Source organism: Felis catus, chromosome D2 (assembly GCF_018350175.1).
Source record: "Felis catus isolate Fca126 chromosome D2, F.catus_Fca126_mat1.0, whole genome shotgun sequence".
NCBI classification, from domain to species: Eukaryota; Metazoa; Chordata; class Mammalia; order Carnivora; family Felidae; genus Felis; species Felis catus.
This window is the reverse complement of record NC_058378.1, coordinates 79433263-79453253: the sequence shown is the minus strand read 5'-3', so window position 1 is coordinate 79453253 and position 19991 is coordinate 79433263. Positions and strand designations below refer to the sequence as shown.

General features: G+C 53.1%; 1 protein-coding gene across 5 annotated transcripts in view; it reads left to right on the top strand.

Annotated features, from left to right (window-relative positions):
• The window catches only part of CPXM2 (carboxypeptidase X, M14 family member 2), a 145122-nt gene extending 125890 nt beyond the window's left edge, over positions 1-19232 (top strand). For all 5 annotated transcript variants that reach the window (XM_023241053.2, XM_023241051.2, XM_023241052.2 and 2 more), the window contains 4 exons: positions 3083-3380; positions 8350-8489; positions 10365-10464; positions 17909-19232. In XM_023241053.2, coding sequence (XP_023096821.1) covers positions 3083-3380; positions 8350-8489; positions 10365-10464; positions 17909-18177 — 807 coding nt within the window. In that variant the 3' untranslated portion in view covers positions 18178-19232. The remainder of the gene's footprint in view (positions 1-3082; positions 3381-8349; positions 8490-10364; positions 10465-17908) is intronic.
• Positions 19233-19991: the final 759 nt, after the last annotated feature.

Genomic DNA, 19991 nt, shown 5'->3' with positions numbered 1-19991 from the left:
AAAATTCAAGAGACATAAAGAATAACAGAGGAGAAAAATATAAACTGCTCAATAGAAAAAGGGGTAAGAGATATGAAGAGGCAATTTGGGGCAGAGGAAACATGGTTAATAAACATGAAAATATGTTCAGCCTTACTAGTACTAAGGAATGCAAAAAAGAGAACATTTTACACCCACTGGTTGGCAAATTAAGAAGTCTGACAGTAGCTGAGCGTTGGAGAGGACTTGGGGCCAGTGGATCTCTTATGCGTTGTGGGTACAAGTATAAATTAGCACAGTGACTGTGGAAAATAATTTGGTTATCTTGTAAGGTGGAACATGTGTATATGCTGGGACTCTGTGGTTCTACTTCTGCTGATTTATGCAAGATACATTTCAGCACGTGTATGCCAGAACAAAGTTCGAAGCAACACTGTCCGGTACAGCAAAAAATTGAAAGTTACCTGTATGCCCATCATCACAAGGACAGAGCAATGATGAGATCTTAGCACCGACGTGGAGAATACTGAGCTGTATGTAGCTTTATGCTACAGTGCAGGTGCCTCGCGAAACATGCATCGAGATGAAAAAATTGCAGAAGACAGGGACGCCCGGGTGGCTCGGTCGGTTAAGCCTCTGACTTCGGCTCAGATCGTGGTCTCACGGTTCATGGGTTTGAGCCCCGCGTCAGGCTCTGTGCTGACAGCTCAGAGCCTGGAGCCTGCTTCCGATTCTCTGTCTCCCTCTCTCTCTCTCCGCCCCTTCCTCTCTCTCTCTCTCTCTCTCTCTCTCCAGATAAACAAACATTAAAATTTTTTTTAAAAAATTGCAGAAGACAACAGTGTGGCTACCCCCTCTTTTTTAAGATCGAAAGCAAGTAAAACCACATAATCTATTTTTAGGTATACACATACAGGATAAAACAAAACAGAAAGAATAAGAATCGTATATCATCGAGGATACAGTGGTTGCCTCTGAGTGGCAAGCGGGAGGAAGGGAGGGACGGAATCACATATTACATAGAAATTGTCTATAAGATCTGGTTTGGGGCATGGATGGTGGGTTCACGGGTGTTTATTATATTAAAATACAGAGAAGGACAAGCGTGGACCAATGATGATATGGTGTATTGAGCTAAGTTCTGTGATTAGTCCATTCCAGGGCTCCTGATGTGTTCAGGAACAAAAACAAAACTTAATGAAACCTATCAAGTCAATTTCATTCCTTAATCAACTTTCTGTGCTGCACAGTTAAGCCATTTCCAGTGTTTATTTCTTTTCCATTATCAGACTTTATTTTGCTGGGACTATCTTCATAGGAGTCAGTAACTTAGGGTAAATAATTAGATTCATGAGCAGTATTTGACCCTGTCAACCTAATTTTTGCATCTAATGTTGTCAGTTCTTTTTCTTTCTTTCCTTCCTTCCTTCCTTCCTTCCTTCCTTCCTTCCTTCCTTCCTCTTTCTTTCTTTCTTTCTTTCTTTCTTTCTTTCTTTCTTTCTTTCTTTCTTTCTTTCTTTCTTTCTTTCTTTCTTTCTTTCCCTCCCTTCTTTCCTTCCTTCCCTTCCCCTCCTCTTAACCCTCTCTCCCTTCCTTCTTTCCTTCCTTCAACTTTTTGTCATAAAAAATGCCATTCAGGGGCGCCTGAATGGCGCAGTCGGTTAAGCGTCGGACTTCAGCCAGGTCACGATCTCACGGTCCGTGAGTTCGAGCCCCGCGTCAGGCTCTGGGCTGATGGCTCAGAGCCTGGAGCCTGTTTCCGATTCTGTGTCTCCCTCTCTCTCTGCCCCTCCCCCGTTCATGCTCTGTCTCTCTCTGTCCCAAAAATAAATAAACGTTGAAAAAAAAATTAAAAAAAAATGCCATTCATAGAAAATTAGAAAGCTCTAAGGGTCCCCATGTGCATCTCAACTTCAGTGCCTGTCGATTCACCTTCCATCTACACCTGTACCCACTTTCTCCCCCTCTCCAGAATTATTGGGGCGAATCCCAGGTGTGGTATCATTTCATTTGCAAATACCTCTCAGTAAGTATCTCTAAAAGCTTCAGGTCTCTTTTAAAACCATAAGTGATTCCCATTATCATATCAAAATAAATTATTTCTTGGTATTATAACATATCCAGTCAGTGTTCACGTTTTCCCTATTATCATTCTCCATCGCTCTCTCTCTCATAGTTGGTTTAAATCAGGAGCCAACTAAAGGGCCCTCATCGTGATTGAGGGCTGCGTCTTTCAAGTCTCCCCTACCCTGTAGGTTTCTGCCGTTCGCTTGCTGTCTTTTATCCTCTTGCCCGCGTCACTGTTTCTCTTCTAACAACTAAGTTATAAGCAAGCAGATTACATCATCTTGTAGCCTTTCCCACTGCCTGGGTGCTGCCGACTGAATACCTACCATGTCACGTAACCTCTTCTTCCGCTTTCTGTAAACTGGCAGAGAGATCGAGACCAGACTAGGCTCCACAGAACAGGGGTTGGCGAACTACAGCCCGTAGGTGGGCCTCTTGCTGCCCAGGCTTGTTTGCGTAAGTGTTTTGTGTTTTATTGGAACACAGCCACGTTCATCTGCGTATCGTCTCTGGTGCTTCTGGCTACAAGGACAGAGTTGAGTAGTTGGGACAGAGACCACAGAGCCCTCCAAACCTAAAGCATTTCCCATATGGTCCTTTACAGGAATAGGCTGCCGGCCCCTGGATGGGAGGCTTGGTCATATTCCGGGTTGATGTTCTCTCTTAGGTGTTTCTTTCCTCGAGGGACAGACTGTATTGCCTTTCTCTTTCTCTGTGCTTTGCGGCCATGGATGAACATCCCTGGCCCCTTAACTCATGGGACTTGCCGAGTATTGACAATCTAACTCTGTCTTTCCCTCTGTGCATCAACTGGAATATTCCTACCAAAAGAAAACTTCCCTCAATTTATCTTTTTTGTGTAATCCACGATTTCCACAAAACTCGGTCTTCCCCGGACGGATTTTTGAAATTCTACGTTTTGCTAAAAGTGTTCCGCGAAACGGTTGCTCTTTCCACTGTGTCCTCGTTTGGGAGGTAGGGAGAGAAAGCAGTCCCCGTCCCGTTTTCGCCCCGTGTAAATTCGCCCTGTTCACAGGTGGCGGTGGAGACCAGGGCCGTCATAGCCTGGATGGAGAAGATCCCCTTCGTGCTGGGTGGGAACCTGCAGGGCGGCGAGCTGGTGGTGGCATACCCCTACGACATGGTGCGGTCCCTGTGGAAGACGCAGGAGCACAGCCCCACGCCCGACGACCACGTGTTCCGCTGGCTGGCCTACTCCTACGCCTCCACGCACCGCCTCATGACCGACGCCAGGAGGAGGGTGTGCCACACGGAAGACTTCCAGAAAGAGGACGGGACCGTCAACGGGGCCTCCTGGCACACCGTTGCCGGAAGTAAGTCTCTGGCGGCCCTGCTGTCGTCATGGAGCCGGACAGGGAGGGACCCACGGGCCATCCCCTCCCAGCCCTCCCTTATCACTTGTCACGGGTATAATAGCGACCGTGGTCTGCCATCTACAGGGTGCCAGCACTCTACGTCGACTGCTCCTTAATCCTTCCAGTGGTCTTGGGGGGCTGTGGCTACTCCCCACTTTATGAATGAGACAGCCGGGGCCTGGTGACGACGGGGGATCTCTCTGTTTGGCCCTGTGGCCCGCTCGTAGCTCCTGAGCTATTCGGATTCTGTAGGGGGTCAGAGATGAGCAAATGTACACTTGGATGAAGGATCGGACCAAAAGGCACACCCGGCCAAGGGACAGACAGCACGCTGGTGTTGGCACCGGAGCCAGGGTGTTTTCACCCGGAGCTGTTCCCATTAGTGGGACGTCCCCTGCGGTAGGTACCCGGAGGGGCCGGGCGTTGATCCCATACTCAGGGGTGAAGCGACTCCACGCTGCAGGTGTTTCCTGAGGCCTGACATGGTGTGATCGCTGTTTCACAAATCTCCTGTCTTCTGGAGGTCAGTAGACCGGCCTCCCAGGCACAGCAGAGCCTTTGGTCGAAGCCCGACTGCATACGATGCAGGGAATAGGTGGTATTGCTTCTGGCATCTGCACAGGACCAGAGAAGCTTCCAGAAGGGACTCTGGGAATTCCTTCACATCAGTCCCAGAGGACACCGTAGTCCCAGTTTCAGGATAAGCTTTCTTTGCTGTGTCCAGGCTGCCCCGGCCCAGGGCTCCCAAATGTGGAAGGATAAGGATGTCACATTCCCTAAGGTCCCTCAGCTTTGGGATGGCAGGACCCCAAGCAGAATGGTCATTGCCTATTTTTTTCACTCTGGGGGGGGAGGGTGCTCAATCCAGCGATGAATTTGAAAAATATTCCATGTCAAGTGGACCTGGATTCAAATTCCATTTCATCACTCAGATGCTGCGTGACCCTGGGCAAGTTACTTTCCCTCTCTGACCCCCATATTTCCCATTTGTGAAATGGGCACGGCGAACGATGAAGGTGATAGGCCCTTTGGGGCTGTTGTGAGGCTCGCGTGGGGGCTGGTGCGAGTGTGGGTGCGGGTGTGTTCTCTGTGTAACAGATCAGAAGCACGCAGCCGTGACTCTTGCCCGTATCCGCCTTCACGTACTTTTCAGGTACGTGTCCGTGCTTGGGAAAAGAAAAATTTCCAAGTAGTAAATAGATTTGTTCCTGTGGCCACTTTTTAACAGGTACAGAAATCTTGCCATTTCTTTCTTGGTTACCTCCCCCACAGAGCTATTTTATTTATCCCCATCGTAGTTTTGCCCTACACAGAATAAAAAGCACATAAAGGCAGATCCCTGTCGAGCACGATAACCTTCTCACGGCCACAAACCATTCTTGCTTTTTCCAATTCTAGCCCCAGAAACCCACAGCCACCTTTACGCGAAGTATCTGTTTATTTTTCTTGGCTGCGGTGTCTAAATTTGTCGCACCAGGTCAATAGTCTCGTTTCGAGAAGCTGGCCGCCACACAACCACGAAGGCAGCATTTGCTTTTTCCCTATCAGTTATATTTTCCATTATTTCAGGGACTTGTGTGCAGAGCCACGTGGCGGCTCGAGCCTTCATCCCGCTTCCTCCCGGCGGTGTGGGGAAGTGTGCCGATTCATCTCGCTGTAGATTAATGAAATGTGACTTCTAATTTCCTTCCCTCCCCCTCCCCCTCCACTCCATCTTTTTGTTCGGATCTTGTTCACTCATTAGCGGTGACTGACAGGCATTAGTTGACGGAGATGGGGCGGTGGAGAGCAGGCTTCGGGGAAGCTCGGAACACACATCGCTTGTCGTGTGTGTGTGTGTGTGTGTGTGTGTGTGTGTGTGTGTGTTTCCAGTCCAGAGCGATGTCAGAGCCCCTTTGTTCCTGGGCTGACATCTTGCCTCCCCTGCCCCGCGATGAGGGACGGGCGGAGTTGGCGACAGGCACACGGGCCTTGCGGGACGCACGGCTCCGTGCTCCAAGTAGAAGCCGTGACACTAGGGTTCTAGGCGAAGAGAGGAACGTCTCGCCCACCCGGCAGGGACACGGGGTTTGTGGGGACTGTGTGGGTCATGCCCCAGCTCCTTGCCCACATGTTCTACTTTCGAAGCCATTCCTCAAGGAGTATTCTCAGCTCACGGGCCAGAAGTCAGCGGCAGAGGTGGCCGGGTTCAAGCTTCTGCACCCTTCTCCTGGCCGTTCAGCATCTCACCAACTCTGCTGGCACCTAGAGTGCTTCGAAGGCACATTGCAAGGTGGCAGACCCGCTCCAGGGTTTCGCGCGTGGCACCGATTCATTTCCGTACCAACAAGGCCTCAGAGATAGGGGGTAATGAAAATGTTACGTGCACAGCGGCATTCGGCCATCTCAGCGTGTCCTCCCCGTGCTAACCAGGGAACATGGCATTCGTCGGGCCTGCTGTGCCCTCTTGTAACTCCACACTTCGGGTTCGAGTGAATGAGTCGATGTGGCGTTTTGACCAACCCTCTCCAACCAGACCAGGCCCCCGCGAAGGATGTTCCGTTAGTGTGGCACGGGCCCACTCCTTCCGTACCTCAGCTCTCTGTCCCAAATGTGCTCAGAGGCTAATCTGGTGACACGTGACCGGTTCACGTCTGGAACCCGCCGGAGAGAGTGGCTGTATGCTGAGTGCCGTTTTGGCTGTGACTTGAGCAATCGATTAGGCAGCAGATTGATAACATACCCAGGGCCCCGACTTTTAATCCGGTCTTCCTACTGAGCGTGACGGCGGGAGGAGGCGGGAGGGAGGGAAGACGCGTGGCGAGCACCAAGGCTGGTTGACAAGCGGGACCCGCTCCTTTGCTCAGTCACTGTAGGGAAACCCAGTGCACCCGACCTCCGATCTCTTAGTCCTGGCCCTCAGAACCCACGACGGGAGCTCGTGCAGGGGCCTCCTGCTGGGCGTGTGCCGCCTGGGGTCACACAGGTCATAGCTGCGCCCTGTCCTTCCTGATCACCCTGTTCCCCCAAGACGAAAATGTTGGAAAGAGCTTAATGCCCCCTAACATTCATTTGTTCACTTTGCAAATATTGGGTGCTGTAGTGGGTTGAATGGTGAGCCCTCCTCCCCCACCCCGAAAGTAATATATCCCTGCTTCCTAGCCTCTGGAACCTGTGACTATGACCTCTTTGAAGACTGGGTCTTGGGGCGCCTGGGTGGCGCAGTCGGTTAAGCGTTCGACTTCAGCCAGGTCACGATCTCGCGGTCCGGGAGTTCGAGCCCCACGTCAGGCTCTGGGCTGATGGCTCAGAGCCTGGAGCCTGTTTCTGATTCTGTGTCTCCCTCTCTCTCTGCCCCTCCCCCGTTCATGCTCTGTCTCTCTCTGTCCCAAAAATAAATAAACGTTGAAAAAAAAAATTAAAAAAAAAAAAAAAAAAGACTGGGTCTTTGCCGGTGTAATTAAGTTAGAGGTCTCAAGGTGGGGTCATCTTGGGTTACCTGGATGGGCCCTAAATCATTGACAAATGTCCTCATAAGGGACGGAAGAGAAGACATAGCAGAGAAGGCCACGTGAAGACAGAGGCAGAGATTGGGGTGACGTGGCCACAAGCCGGGGACCACCAGAAACTAGAGGAGGCAAGAGAGTTTCCTCCCTTAGAGACTTGGGAGGGAGCACAGCCCTGCCAACCCTCTCCTTGATTTTGGACTTCCGGCCTCTAGAAGTATGGGAGGATACATTTGTGCTGTGTTAAGCCCCCCAGTTTGTGGTCATTTGTCACAGCAGCCCCAGGACCCCAGTGCAGAGACTGACTCCGTGCCGGGCTGGGCGCTTCCCGTCCCGTTGCAATGGCGTCAGGATGCGCAAAGTGCCTCTGCCGTGGGGCTCAGTGGGTGGGGGTGTTTGTCCTCCAGCCCCCTCCGGCCAAGCTCTGGAGGTCTAATGACTGCATCTTAACTTCATCGCGTCTTTAGAGATGCTTGTTTCAAATACAGTCACGTTCTCAGAACAAGGTCTTGGCATCACTCACATCTAGGTTCAAAGCCTGACCCTGGCTCTTTTCCAAGACCTGGTCCTGCATACATTTCATAGCTGTTCTCTCCCTCATTTTTCTTGTCTGTAGAATTGTGCTGTGCTGCCTCCCTCTCTGCCGGGCCTGTGGTCAGCGGATACAGAGTGCTGACCACAGGTCCTGGCCTCACGGGTGGCACTCAGCAAAGGGTTGCAGGGATAGCTGTTGGTGTGGATTACGGAGGAAAACGGCCAGCTCGGGGCAGCCTAACTGTAGACAGAAACTTAAACGCTTAGAACCCATACTGTTAACTCATGTCACTTTATTCTACAATTATATATATTCTAAAACTATATATTATTCTAAAACCGACTGGGGGTCTCGGTTAAGCGTCCTGACTCTTGATTTCGGCTCAGGTCATGATCTCACAGTCGTGAGATTAAGCCCCGCATTGGGCTCTGTGCTGAGTGTGGAGCCTGCTTGGGATTCTCTCTCTCTCTCTCTCTCTCTCTCTCTCTTTCTCTCTCTCTCTCTCTCTCCCTCTCCCTCCTCTCTCTCCCTTTCTCTCCCCATCAGCATGTGTGTATGCGTGCCCGTGTGTGAGCGCTCTCTCTCTGTCTCAAAATAAAAGCACTTAAAAAAACATAAAAATTGTATCTTACGCTATTTCTGAGTTTAATAAACAGCATCTTAGTCCTCCTCTTGTCAGAGATGTTCCTGTATATGCCTGTCTTCCCCAGAAACCATCCCGGCCGTGTCCTCCCCTCTACCCCCATCCCCTCCCCTCGTGTTTGCTGTCATCTGTGGTCTGTAGTAGGGGCTTGATACGTCCCTGTTCAAATGAAGTCTTCTGAGCCCCATTCTTGAACGTTCTTGCCGTCTCCCTCCTGCCACTCTGAGCACCGTTCAGTGACCGTGGTGTCGGTTGGCTCGGCAGGTCTCAATGACTTCAGCTACCTTCACACAAACTGCTTCGAGCTGTCCATCTACGTGGGCTGTGACAAGTATCCGCACGAAAGCGAGCTGCCCGAGGAGTGGGAGAACAATCGGGAATCCTTAATCGTGTTCATGGAGCAGGTACGGATGGCCTGAGACGCGCTGTGCTGGGGGCCGGCTCAGGACGGGGGTCGGTTAGGGGGCTGAAAGCCCGAGACCGAGTTCACGCTTCGGACGATGGCTGTCATGCTGGGCCGGCCACAAACAGCGCTGGTGGGAACCATCGTCTGTCTGCACTTGATTCAGCCCCACGAGGTGAGCTGTGAAGGCCATGTTGATTGCCCGCACTGGGCCATAGCGAGTGCGACCGGATGCTGCCCTGTAGGGAGGGGTGACACGTGTCGGAGCCAGCGTGCCCGGACCCCTCGTGTTCGTCTGGTGGGGCCGCATAAAAGCATAGACGCACAGGGAGCTTAAGCAACAGAAATTACAGTTCTAGAGTAGGCAAGTCCAAGATCAGGGTGTCAGCAGGTTGGTTTCATTCTGAGGACTCTCCTTGGCTGGCAGGTGGCCGTCTTCTCCCAGGGTCCTCACGTGGTCTGTGCACACACACTCCCGGGGTCTCTGTGTGTCCACGTTTCCTCTTCTTATAAGGGAAGGTCAGAGCCACCCCAGTGACCTCACCTTAGTGTCATCACATCTTCAAAGACGCTGTCTCCAAATACAGTCACATTCCAAGTTCCTGGGAGTAAGGACTTCACCAGGAATTTGGGGGGACGCAGTTGTGCCCCTCGCACGTGCTGCAGGTGACGGGGTGCTCCCTGGGAGCAGGTGTCACAGGCACCTGCCAGCGTTCTGCTTGCGGCTGGTGAGGAGGCCCCGCCGTGCCCGCTGGGAACCTCACACGCCTTCCCTTCCTCCTGCTCTCAGGGACACGCCCCTCTTGCAGCTCTGAGTAAACCAGTTCTCGTTTGGTGCTACAACTAATCCACTAACATCCACGCCCCGCTAAGGAACAGACTAACCAGAAACCAGAGGAATAAACAAAAACGAACACTGGGCCTCAGTTACGTGACTGTACCGTGATCCCCATCCATTTGGAAGGACGGTCCTGAGGCTTGCAGGATTGCACACGGAGGCCGCCCTTCCTGTGGGTTGTTGTAGGTGAGGGGGAAGAAACTTTCAGGCAGGGCTAGCGTCCCAGTCTGCCCCACCAGGGTCCCCAGAGACTCTGTGCAGCCCCCAGTGCCTGGCACAGGGCGTGTGAGCCTGTTCTGTCTTGCAAAGCTGTGAACGCTCTCTGTGCCCTGGCATTTTGTGAGGGAAGGCTCTTTCTCATTTCATCCGTGAAAGGAGAGAAGGTTCTGGTTATTCTGAAGTAATCCTGTGTAGCCAAGGTGCCTGCTGTGGATAAAATGCACAGGCACAATAATACGTATGAAGAGTGTCATTGGAAACGATGGTATGCCGGCTTGGGTTGTCACATCATTCTACGGATGGGGAAACTGAGGTACAAGTTTCAGAGTGACACATGTCATGTGACACAGCTAATCCGCAGAAGGGCCCTGTGGACATATGACATTATAGGAATGTCATGTGGGAATGTCAATGTCATTATAGGAATGCCTTTGACTCTCTTCTTTCCTCTCTGACTCTTACGTCGTTGGGTCTATGTATTAAGTCATTATCGATTAGGGAAGCCCAAATAAACGTGCCTCTAAAAAATTAAATTCCATTTTTACCGGGTGTGGTTTTTATGAACCATCTAAGATCCTAAAATTTTTTAAGCCTCTGGGATAATTGAACTTCAGGGGAAGACTTCCCAGTACATGGACCCAAAAGGAATACAGAAATTTGCACACCAAATCCAGGCACAGCCAGGGAGCTTTCGAGCTAGATATGGCTTTGAGAGGCTTCCTGGGCACTGGGCTGGCATTCGGCTTACAGCCGTCTTCACTGTGCGTGTTGGGTTGAGCGAGTCGTGAGCTCACCGTTTCCTGTCGTGTTTCTGAGCAGGTCCATCGTGGCATCAAAGGCATGGTGAGGGACGCCCACGGAAAAGGAATTCCCAACGCCATCATCTCCGTGGAAGGTGTTAACCACGACATCCGAACAGGTAACCGCGAGTGTCGATGAGCTGTCTCTCGGTAGGAAATATCTGTTCCCTTGAAGCATTTTTCTTGGGTCAACACCACATGTTGCATGCCAGAAACTTCGTACGGAGAGCTGAACGATTGTCTCCTGCCTCAAACCTAACCGTGGAGACCCTGGCAAGCAAGGCGCTCAGCCTGTGCTTTCTGGTGTCTCCCTCATTCGTTGAAAACCGGATGCTCGGGGTGGGGGGGAGGGGGGTTAAAGGACCCACTGGCGGGTGGGGCCTGGGTTCAGGCGTCTGACTCCCAGCCCCAGGCATGTCCCTGCTCACTCAGGGCTTTCGTGCTGCTGTGAAACCCACGAAGTCTCTCCCTTGTGCCCAGGGCCGTCGTCACCTGGGGTGGCGCTCAGTGTGTTCGGTGGGATATGAGAAAACACTGACCTTGACTTTGACGGGTAGTGTGGGCAGCATGATGTCGTGGCAGGTGCACCGGGAACAGAATTGGCGAGAAGCCTAAATCCGCTTGTGTGCCGGGGCTCTGGTGGAGACGGTGCGTCTGCACACAGAGGTTTTCGTCCGCCGGGGACACTCTGGGGAGCGCTGCGTGCGTCATAGTGTAGGCGGATGTGCGTTGCTTTGGTGTCAGCTGTAGTGAGCGAGGCATTGGGACCGGGCCCTGTGTTTGTTTCCCGTGGGGGCGGGGGGGGGGGGGAAGACAACTGACCACAAACTTAAAGAATTAGAAATTTATTCCCTCACTGCTATGGCGGCCGAAGGTGTCAGCGGGGCCGTCCTCCCTCTGGAGCCCCTGGGGAGGATCCTTCCTTGGCTCTTGCGGCTTCTGGTGGCTGTACTTCCTTGGCCCCATCACTCCAGTCTCTGCCTCCATCTTCCGTGGCCTGCCTCTGTGTCTCCTCTCTCTCGGATAAGGACACCTGTCATTGGATTTAGGGCCTACCTAGGCCATCCAGGATGGTCTCATCTTGAGATCCTCAGTTATACCTGCAGAGATCCTTTTCCCAAACAGGGTCACATTCGCAGGGTCTGGATTAGGGTCTAGGTAGTAGGATGTGGACCCGTCTGGGGGCCGTCATTCAACCTACTACAGGCCCCACCTGGGCACAGAGAACAGAGTCAGCAGTAGGAGAAGGGAAATCGTGATTGCCATGAGAAAGACCTGTTCAGCCCTCGGACACACTTGAACAACTGGGAGAGACAGGATATGAGGCCAGCTCAGCAGGTGTTTGGTGTGGCCTGACCTGTACCTCTTGGCTCAGGGGCTTACGCTGTGCCGGGTCGGCCAGCGGTCTGGGTTTGCCTGGGACTGGGGGTGGTTCCCAGGATGTGTGACTTCAGATTTAAAATGGGGGACAGTCCCAGGGAAACCGGGTCAAGTTCATTTTCCTCCTGTGTCCCCCATGTGTCATCACCTGTAAAGCCGATGAGAGTTGGGATGATACACAAGGTGCCCATACGGAACAGATGCTCCGCCTTGGTTCTGCCCTACAACCCCCGCTCTGTCAGCACATAGATACAGAATCTATGCCCGCTCACCTCCTCCTTAGCTGCCAGCCGGTCCGACCCGTGGCACCTGCCAGGCTCACCGTGGTACCCCGGGCAGGCTTCTCCTATGTCTGCCCTCGTAGCCCCGCAGCCAGGGCAAGCTTGTTATCAGCTAACTGGGTCATATCACCCTTTTATTGAACCCCACAGGGGCACCCCGAAGTCCTCAGGGCACGCACGTGGCCATACAGGATTAGGCTGCTGGTTACCTCCCAAACCTCTCCTGGGGTGACCGGCTATCTTGGTTTGCCCAGGACTGTCCCCATTTCAAAGTGAAAATCGTTGAGTCTCCGTTTCGGTCAAACAGGAACAGTCACTGCCCTGTGCTTGCTGTCCTCGGTAGTCCCCGCCGGCTCCTTCCTCGAGGACTCAGGCCACACCTTGGGGTCCTCGCTCCAGCCCCTCCTACTGCCCGAACCTCCTTCCCTCGAGAACCCCTCGGTTCCTTCCTCGTCCCCTTCGGGTCGCTGCTCAGATGTCACCGTGTCAACGAGGCCCACCATGGTGGCCATGTTTTCTAACCCCGTCCGCCTGCCCCTACCACCTGCTGCTTCGTCTCAGCCTCCAGCTTTCTCCTCCCGTGGCGTCTCCACCGCCGGCCTCTGACACCCTGCAGGCCAAGCCCCTACCTCTGGCGCCTGTTTTGTTCCTGCTTCTCCCCCGCTTGCTCCAGACCAGGCGTCCTTGACTCTTTCGTGCCTCGGTGAAGTGCAGGCTGCACTCAGTAGGTGCTTAATAAATATTTGTTGAATGAATGGATGAAGGGATGAGTTTGAACGAATGAATGGACACGGCATGGTGTTTCCGGGAGTGCGCAGAGAATAGCAGAGCTGGGATTTGAGCCAGGGGCTTGAGACTGTGAATGCAGTGCCCCTGCCCCTGTGCTGCCCCTCCTGAGCGGACAGGAGCCTTTTCTCCACAAACCCTTCACATGCATTAACAGACCCGGTCCTTCCAACAAACGATCCCATTTGACCTGTGAGGAACCGAAGCTTCTGGGGCCTTAGGACGGAGTAGCCTGGGATTCAGGCTGCACACACGTGCTGTTTAGTGACGGGCCGTCTGCTGACGTGCCTGCTACAGAAAGCCAGTTATTGTATCAATTTTTTTGATGTTTATTTATTTTTGAAGGAGAGAGAGAGACAGAGCGTGAGGGGGGAGGGGCAGAGAGAGAGGGAGACACAGAATCCGAAGCAGGCTCCGGGCTCCGAGCCGTCAGCCCAGAGCCCGACGCGGGGCTCGAACCCATAAACCACGAGATCACGACCTGAGCCGAAGTCCGAGGCTTAACCGACGGAGCCACCCAGGCGCGCCAAGCCAATTATTGTTTCAGTGGGTGAAATGGAGCTGAAATGTCACGCGGTGTGATGCCATGACTCGCCTTCCTGTTTTCTGAAACTCCCTCCTGCTCATGCTTGAGGACCTTACAGCCCCTGCCCGGGAGGCTTCACATTGTGCGGCGTGGCATTTCGTACATCGAGGCCCCTCCCGGGCAGCCACTGGTTCCTTCGTTCATTCACTTACTCATTCATGCATTCAGCGCGCAGATTCCAGACTTGCGATGGGCCGGGTGTTACGCAAGGTGCTGGAGATGGTTAGGAACAGAAGGGACTGTATTTTAAACGTTGCCAACAAGCTCCTGTGAAAGAATGATTCATAAAAGAGCCCAGAACATTCTTGGGACAATTCGTGCTTTGTACACAATGTGAGAAAACATGAGGGTTTTAAATGGAATTGGAGAGAAAGAGTCCCAGGGACCCCACAAGCCCGAAGAGAGTGCTATGCCTACTGAGCTCTGAACCTCAAGCCCCTGTGATCACAGAGGTGGTTTCGATGAGCCGATGGGAGCCGCCTGCCCGTCTCCCTTTATTTCCCCCCGAAAATAATTTCCCAGTGTGTTCTCATGATACATAAACTCCATACTTCACACGTGGCTCTTTACTATATTGGTTTCAGCCTCTTTCGGTGCTCGACTTAAGCCCTGCGTTTGCCTTGATTTCCCTCTGAGCTTCTGTGACCTGACAAGTTTTGTTTCCGGAGGGATTTTGCAGAAACTAAACAGGGGAATTGAATTCCACAGAGAGAGAAGCGAGTACGAATGCTTTCTAGATGCACATAGTAAGTATGTTGGCCAAACACCTGGCTCAGAAGGCCCCATGAGCGTCCTCTGTCTGGTGGGCACTGACCTGACCTGCTAACGAGTGGACATTTGTTAGCGCCTGGGTTGTTCCTTCTGTCCACCGTGCTGAGCGATGCCAGCTGCAGAAGTGCCCCCCCCCCCATAATTCCGCAGAACATCCACCCTTGAACACAGACCTGCTCACCCAGTGATAGGGGTAGTGACCTAACACGCTGATCCCTGAGTTTCACAAGGTAGATGGTTCTAGACTCTACCAGGGGTCGGGGCTGGAAGCACATAACAAGAGCCCTGGGGGTAAGCGTGGGGAAAGCCGACGCAAGAACATCCGGGGGAGAGGGTGCATTGCCAGGCAGATGAGAGATTCAGGCCTCTTCCGTGTTTCTGAAACGGAAACTTATAGATTATAGAGCTGGCCCACCTCATTCTGATTCCGTGAATCGAAACAAATTCCCGATGGTTTCATTTTTTGGGGGGGGGAGTTTTAAAAAAAATTTTTTTTTCAACGTTTATTTATTTTTTGGGACAGAGAGAGACAGAGCATGAACAGGGGAGGGGGCAGAGAGAGAGGGAGGCACAGAATCAGAAACAGGCTCCAGGCTCTGAGCCATCAGCCCAGAGCCTGACGCGGGGCTCGAACTCACGGACCGTGAGATCGTGACCTGGCTGAAGTCGGACGCTTAACCGACTGCGCCACCCAGGCGCCCCAAGGGTGGGGGGAGTTTTTAATGTTTATTTTTGAGAGAGAGGGAGAGTCAGAGTGCGAGCGGGGGTAGGAGCAGAGAGAGAGGAGACACAGAATCTGAAGCAGACTCCAGGCCTTGAGCTGTCAGCCCAGAGCCTGATGTGGGGCTCGAGCCCACGACTCGTGAGATCGTGGCCTGAGCCACAGTTGGACGCTTAACCCACTGAGCCACCCAGGCACCCCTGCCATGGTTTCGTTTTTAACGTATCCTGTGGAGCACCTCCTGTATGCTGGCCTAGAGATACTGTGGTAAACGAGACAGATATGCCCCTCACCTCAAACAGTGTACATTCTAGTGGGGGGAGACATATAAGTAGTTGCCAAGGAAAATTTAAAAGGTAATTGCAGACTATGATGATAGCCCAGAAAGAATTTGGAGGATATATAGAAACTGGTGGGAAAGCCAAAGAAGGTTCCCTCCCTGAAGGGATGAGCACAAGCTGGTCTTTGGAAGAACAGGGAACAGTATTTCGGTTGGAAGAAACAGTAATTACAGAGGTTTAGAATCAAGAGTTAAAGACCAAACTCGTGGGGTTTGTTTGTGGCTGGAGGGGGTGGGGGGCAAGGGGGAGTGGCCTGCGAGGAGCCGGTGGGGATTTTCTTGGAAGACTCATCCCCTAGAGGCATGGAACAGAATTCATTGCTTTTGAATTACAAAAGGTTGGCTTTATCATTAAGAAACAAACTTCAGGCGTTTAAAAACATCTCAGGGATAAAAGAGCACAGGAGTTGGGGGGACAGCATATGCAAAGGCCCTGAGGTGTAAGGTGTGTGGCCCATTCCGGGAACCAGTGGGAGGTGTTCTGAGTGCCTGGGATGCAGCAATGTGGGCTGCCCGTGTGACCGTGCTCAAAAGACAGGTTCAAGGACAGGGCAGCATGACTCGAGAAGAAGGAGGTCCCCACCATGTGGAGGAGGGAGCCTTCTGCTTTGGAGGAAGAAGAATCCCTTCTTACGAACCTCCTTATACACTTAGCGGTGCCCATCAGCATTTATTAATTATGGGTTTTTTCCCCCCTTCTGTGCTCAGTGAGCACCTCCCTTGGTGAGGACCCTGCCCCCTTCCCTGGGGTGTTTCAAAATGACCCAAAGTACTCTCGAGATGGTGCACTCTGAGAGGTCTCGCCTCCAGAGGCCTCTAGCCGCTCAGACAACCTTTCCGGGCGGCCGGCTCTTGGCCTTAACACATCCGTCTGGTGTTCGCAGGGGAAAAAAGCATCCACAGGAGTTAGGACTTAGTAAGTTCAAGTTCACGTGTTAATAAGACATTGGGTTCCATGTGTGTGTTTCTCTTTACCACATTCAATCCCCCAGGCATTCACAGAGGGCACACCGTACGAAACACACTAGAAGTGTTGAGGAGTGAGACACAGGCTCTCAAGGAGCCGACAGCTTAGCACAGGGCCTAGCCTCACACTCGAGGACGCACGGTCTGGTAGGACAGGTGAGATGCGTGAAGGGGGTGGCACATTCAGGTTTGCCAGGGGGCCGCGGGACCCCAGAGGGAGGTCTCAAAGGGTGAGTGGCATTGTGATGCTCAGGGAACCCCTGACGGGCTCTTGCCTCCTGAAAAGCATGAGATGGCCTTTTATTTGGTTGAAAAGCTTGCATTGTCACCCAAGGAAGACATAGGGTGGGCACAGCACTGAGAAAGCCGGGGGGGCGGGGGAGCCAGCCACGTGCGTTGTGTGCACCCCGACCTCTCACCCTGAGTCCTGTTTACCAGTTAGCAGGCCAAACTACCTGCATAGTTCGTTTTTTATGGCATTTGGTGTTCTCGTGAGCACTTAATTGCATCCGTGTGTCTGAGATGAATAAAGATTATCCTCTACACCTGATGCTTCATGTGTCATGTGTCATGTGTTTGTGGGAGATGCATATTCACACACGCACACAGAGTTTTCTCCCGTCCCTTGGAAGACTTCAGGGCTTGTGTAGACACGTGAACCTTGCCCAGGGCCTCCTTAGCCCCTTTCCTTGTCCTCTCCTGGCCCCAAAGCTTTAGGGCAGCTGGGACACTCAGATTGCCATAAGAGAGAGAGCCTAACCTGCTGATTACGAGCTGTGTGACCTCGTGCAGGACTTTATGCCTCCCCGGGCATCAGATTACTCAGGTAGAAAAGGGAGTAATCATACAACGTGTGTTAAAGGCTTGCTTGGACACTCAGTGGATCAGTGCCTGCCTTGACCTTCCGGGTACCACGTCCTCTGCGGGGTCACTGGTTACCCATGCCCTGAAGTCTCTTTAACGTCGGGGGTCTGCGTGTCCTCGGCAGGCTGCAGGCTCCTGGGGAGGAGAGCCTTGGCCTGGAACCCGTCTATGCAACAGAGATCTAGCCTAGAGCTAGGACACGGGTCCCGTTACGTGCTTGCGGGATGACTGACCAGCAGTGTCCCTGGGGAGACGGGAGCTTAGGCTTGCAGCATTGGTACGTCACTGCCCCTGAAGCTTCAGGCTTCTCTTGGCCCCCGGGCCAAGAATGAGGGCCTTGGAATGGGGTGCAGATACCACGGCCTCCTCCCAGATCGTTTGGCCCTGGCCCCCTGTGGTCCTTTATTTCTCTTTTCAAAAGTGAAGAGTCCCACCCCTTGAAAGAATTCCTATTCTGTATTTATAGCCGTGCTAAGGGAGGCCAGGAAGCCAGGCACTGATGGCTTTTCAAGATGGCATTTTGTGGCGAGGGCACACCATTTGGAAGCCCAGCTTGGTAATGAATGGCGTATATTGTCACAGAGGAAGGAGTGTGAGTGATCATTTCTCCATCTCCACTCACGAGTATTAACACCACGGGGAGCCTTCACCTCGAGCCCCTGCCTGGTAAAACCATTAAGGTGGCTTCCAAAGAGGAAAACATCTCAGCTCCCAAAATGCATTAAGAATTTGCATCGGCGGGGGCTCGGATTCCACACCGCCTGCCTCTGGGTGTCTCTCCGGCCGGGAGGCTGGTCCCGGAGTAACAGGACTGGTGGTGTAGCTGTGTTAGAAGAGAACCTCTGAATTCCCTGCTTTCTTTTCACAGCCAGCGATGGGGACTACTGGCGCCTCCTGAACCCCGGGGAGTACGTGGTCACGGCCAAGGCGGAAGGGTTCACCTCGTCCACCAAGAACTGCATGGTCGGCTACGACATGGGGGCCACACGGTGTGACTTCACTCTCAGCAAAACCAACCTGGCCAGGATCAGGGAGATCATGGAAAAGTTTGGGAAGCAGCCCGTCAGCCTGCCAGCCAGGCGGCTGAAACTGCGCGGGCGGAAGAGACGGCAGCGCGGGGGACGTGCCAACACTTGAGGCCTGTCCCGGACCCTTGCAAATTAAACCACCCCCAGTCGTAGCTCCATAGAGGACTCCCTGCTGTTTTTCTCTGTAATTCACGAAGGCCTGGGAGAATGCGTGCATTGCAAGCCTGGCCCCGAGGGGAGGGCTGAAAGCTTAGGATATTTTTTTTTCTTTGTTCCATTTTTCCAAATAACTTGGACAGATCAGCACAGAAAGGCTGGTAGGAGTGAGATTTCAGCAGCTCAGCCTGGGAATCGGAGACAGAGAGGGGGCCTTGCCCGCTCAGGGGCTCCTGGCCGCACAGGAAGGGAAGCCAAGGCTTCCCCTGCTGGCGTGCCAGCAAGAGCCCCTCACGCATTTGCATTTTGCTGGGCTCCAATCGCAGCGTCCTGGGGCCCTGCTGTCCCAGAAGTTACCATTTGAGACGCTTCTGGGCCCTCTGAGAGAATCCACCCTCTCTGGCCCCGGGGCATTCCAAGCTGCTGCAGATTGATTCTGCCCTCTGTGGACAATGGAGACATTACCAAGTGAGCAGCGGTGAGCCTCTAGAATCCGTTCGGTCTCCCTTTCAACAAAGGACAGTGTTTCTAAAAGGAGAGAAAGGCTGAGCTAGTCCACCAGTGATTGGCCGGCAGCCGCCAGTGGGGCTCATCCGCAGGGTCCACAGAGAACCCCCGGGCCCCTTGCTGGTCCAGCAGCCCTGGGGGCGGCGCGGGAGGGAGCCCGGCATCTAGCCCCGTCCCCTCCCTCTTTGATCTGCGGGGACTTGAGAAGGGCCAGGAGGCAGATCACCGGCAGCCCTCTCACTGCCTCAGATGTGCCCCCTTTCAGGGAAATGGGCGCACGTTAGTTGGTTTAACATCACCAAGGGAGTTATTTTTGATGTGTGGGATGCCAGACCTTCGAATTAGGCCACGAGTGATGAAAAGCTCCTAGAATTATCTGTGGATTATTGGTTTGGGAGGGGTTGTCGGATGACCATCCAAGAACACAGCCTGTCTACTTTTTCTTGATATTGCTGCCTCACTGACCTGGGAAGAAAGAAAAATAAAGCAAGCAAATGGTGACATCTTTCCGGTGTGTGGTTTTCCTGAGCAGACCCGCGCCCACCCCAGGGGCTCGCCCCACTGCCTCTCCCAGAGGTCAGGCACCCCCAGAGAAGAGCCTGCCCGGGGAGGGGTATCCCGTGGGCCTTCCAAGTTTGGTAGCGGGTGCGGACAGCCGTGTGTTCCCTGCCCCCTCCCCAGGAGAGCCGTGCGCCTAGGTAAATGCGCCCTGACACCTGGGACCTACTAGTGACTGCTGGGGATGTCAGGGAGCCTCTTTCCGGAAACGATCCGGATGCGACTTTCTGACAGTCTACACCAGAGATTGCAAACTTGCCTTCTAAAGGATCAGATAGTAATCATTTCAGGCTCGGCGGCCAGTTTCTGTCACACGTACTTAACCCTGCTATGGTGGCACAGAAGCAGACGTGCATAAAACACAAAGGGACAGGCATGGGTGTGTTTCAGTAAAACTTGGTAAAGCCTGGGGGGCTCAGTCGGTTGAGCGCCCGACTCTTGCTTTCGGCTCAGGTCATGATCCCAGGGTGGTGGGACTGAGCCCCACATCAGACTCCACTCTGAATGTGGAGCCTGCTTAAGAGTCTCTCTCTCGTGGGCTCTCTCTCCCTCTGCCCTCCTCTGTCACCTGCACATGCTCTCTCTCTCTCTCTCAAACAAAACTTGATTTATCAAAACGCATAGTAGTTGGATTTGAACCCTCCAGCCGGGGCGCAGCTAGCTGGCCCTGGCTCCAAGCCAGGGCTGTGCGATAGAACTTTC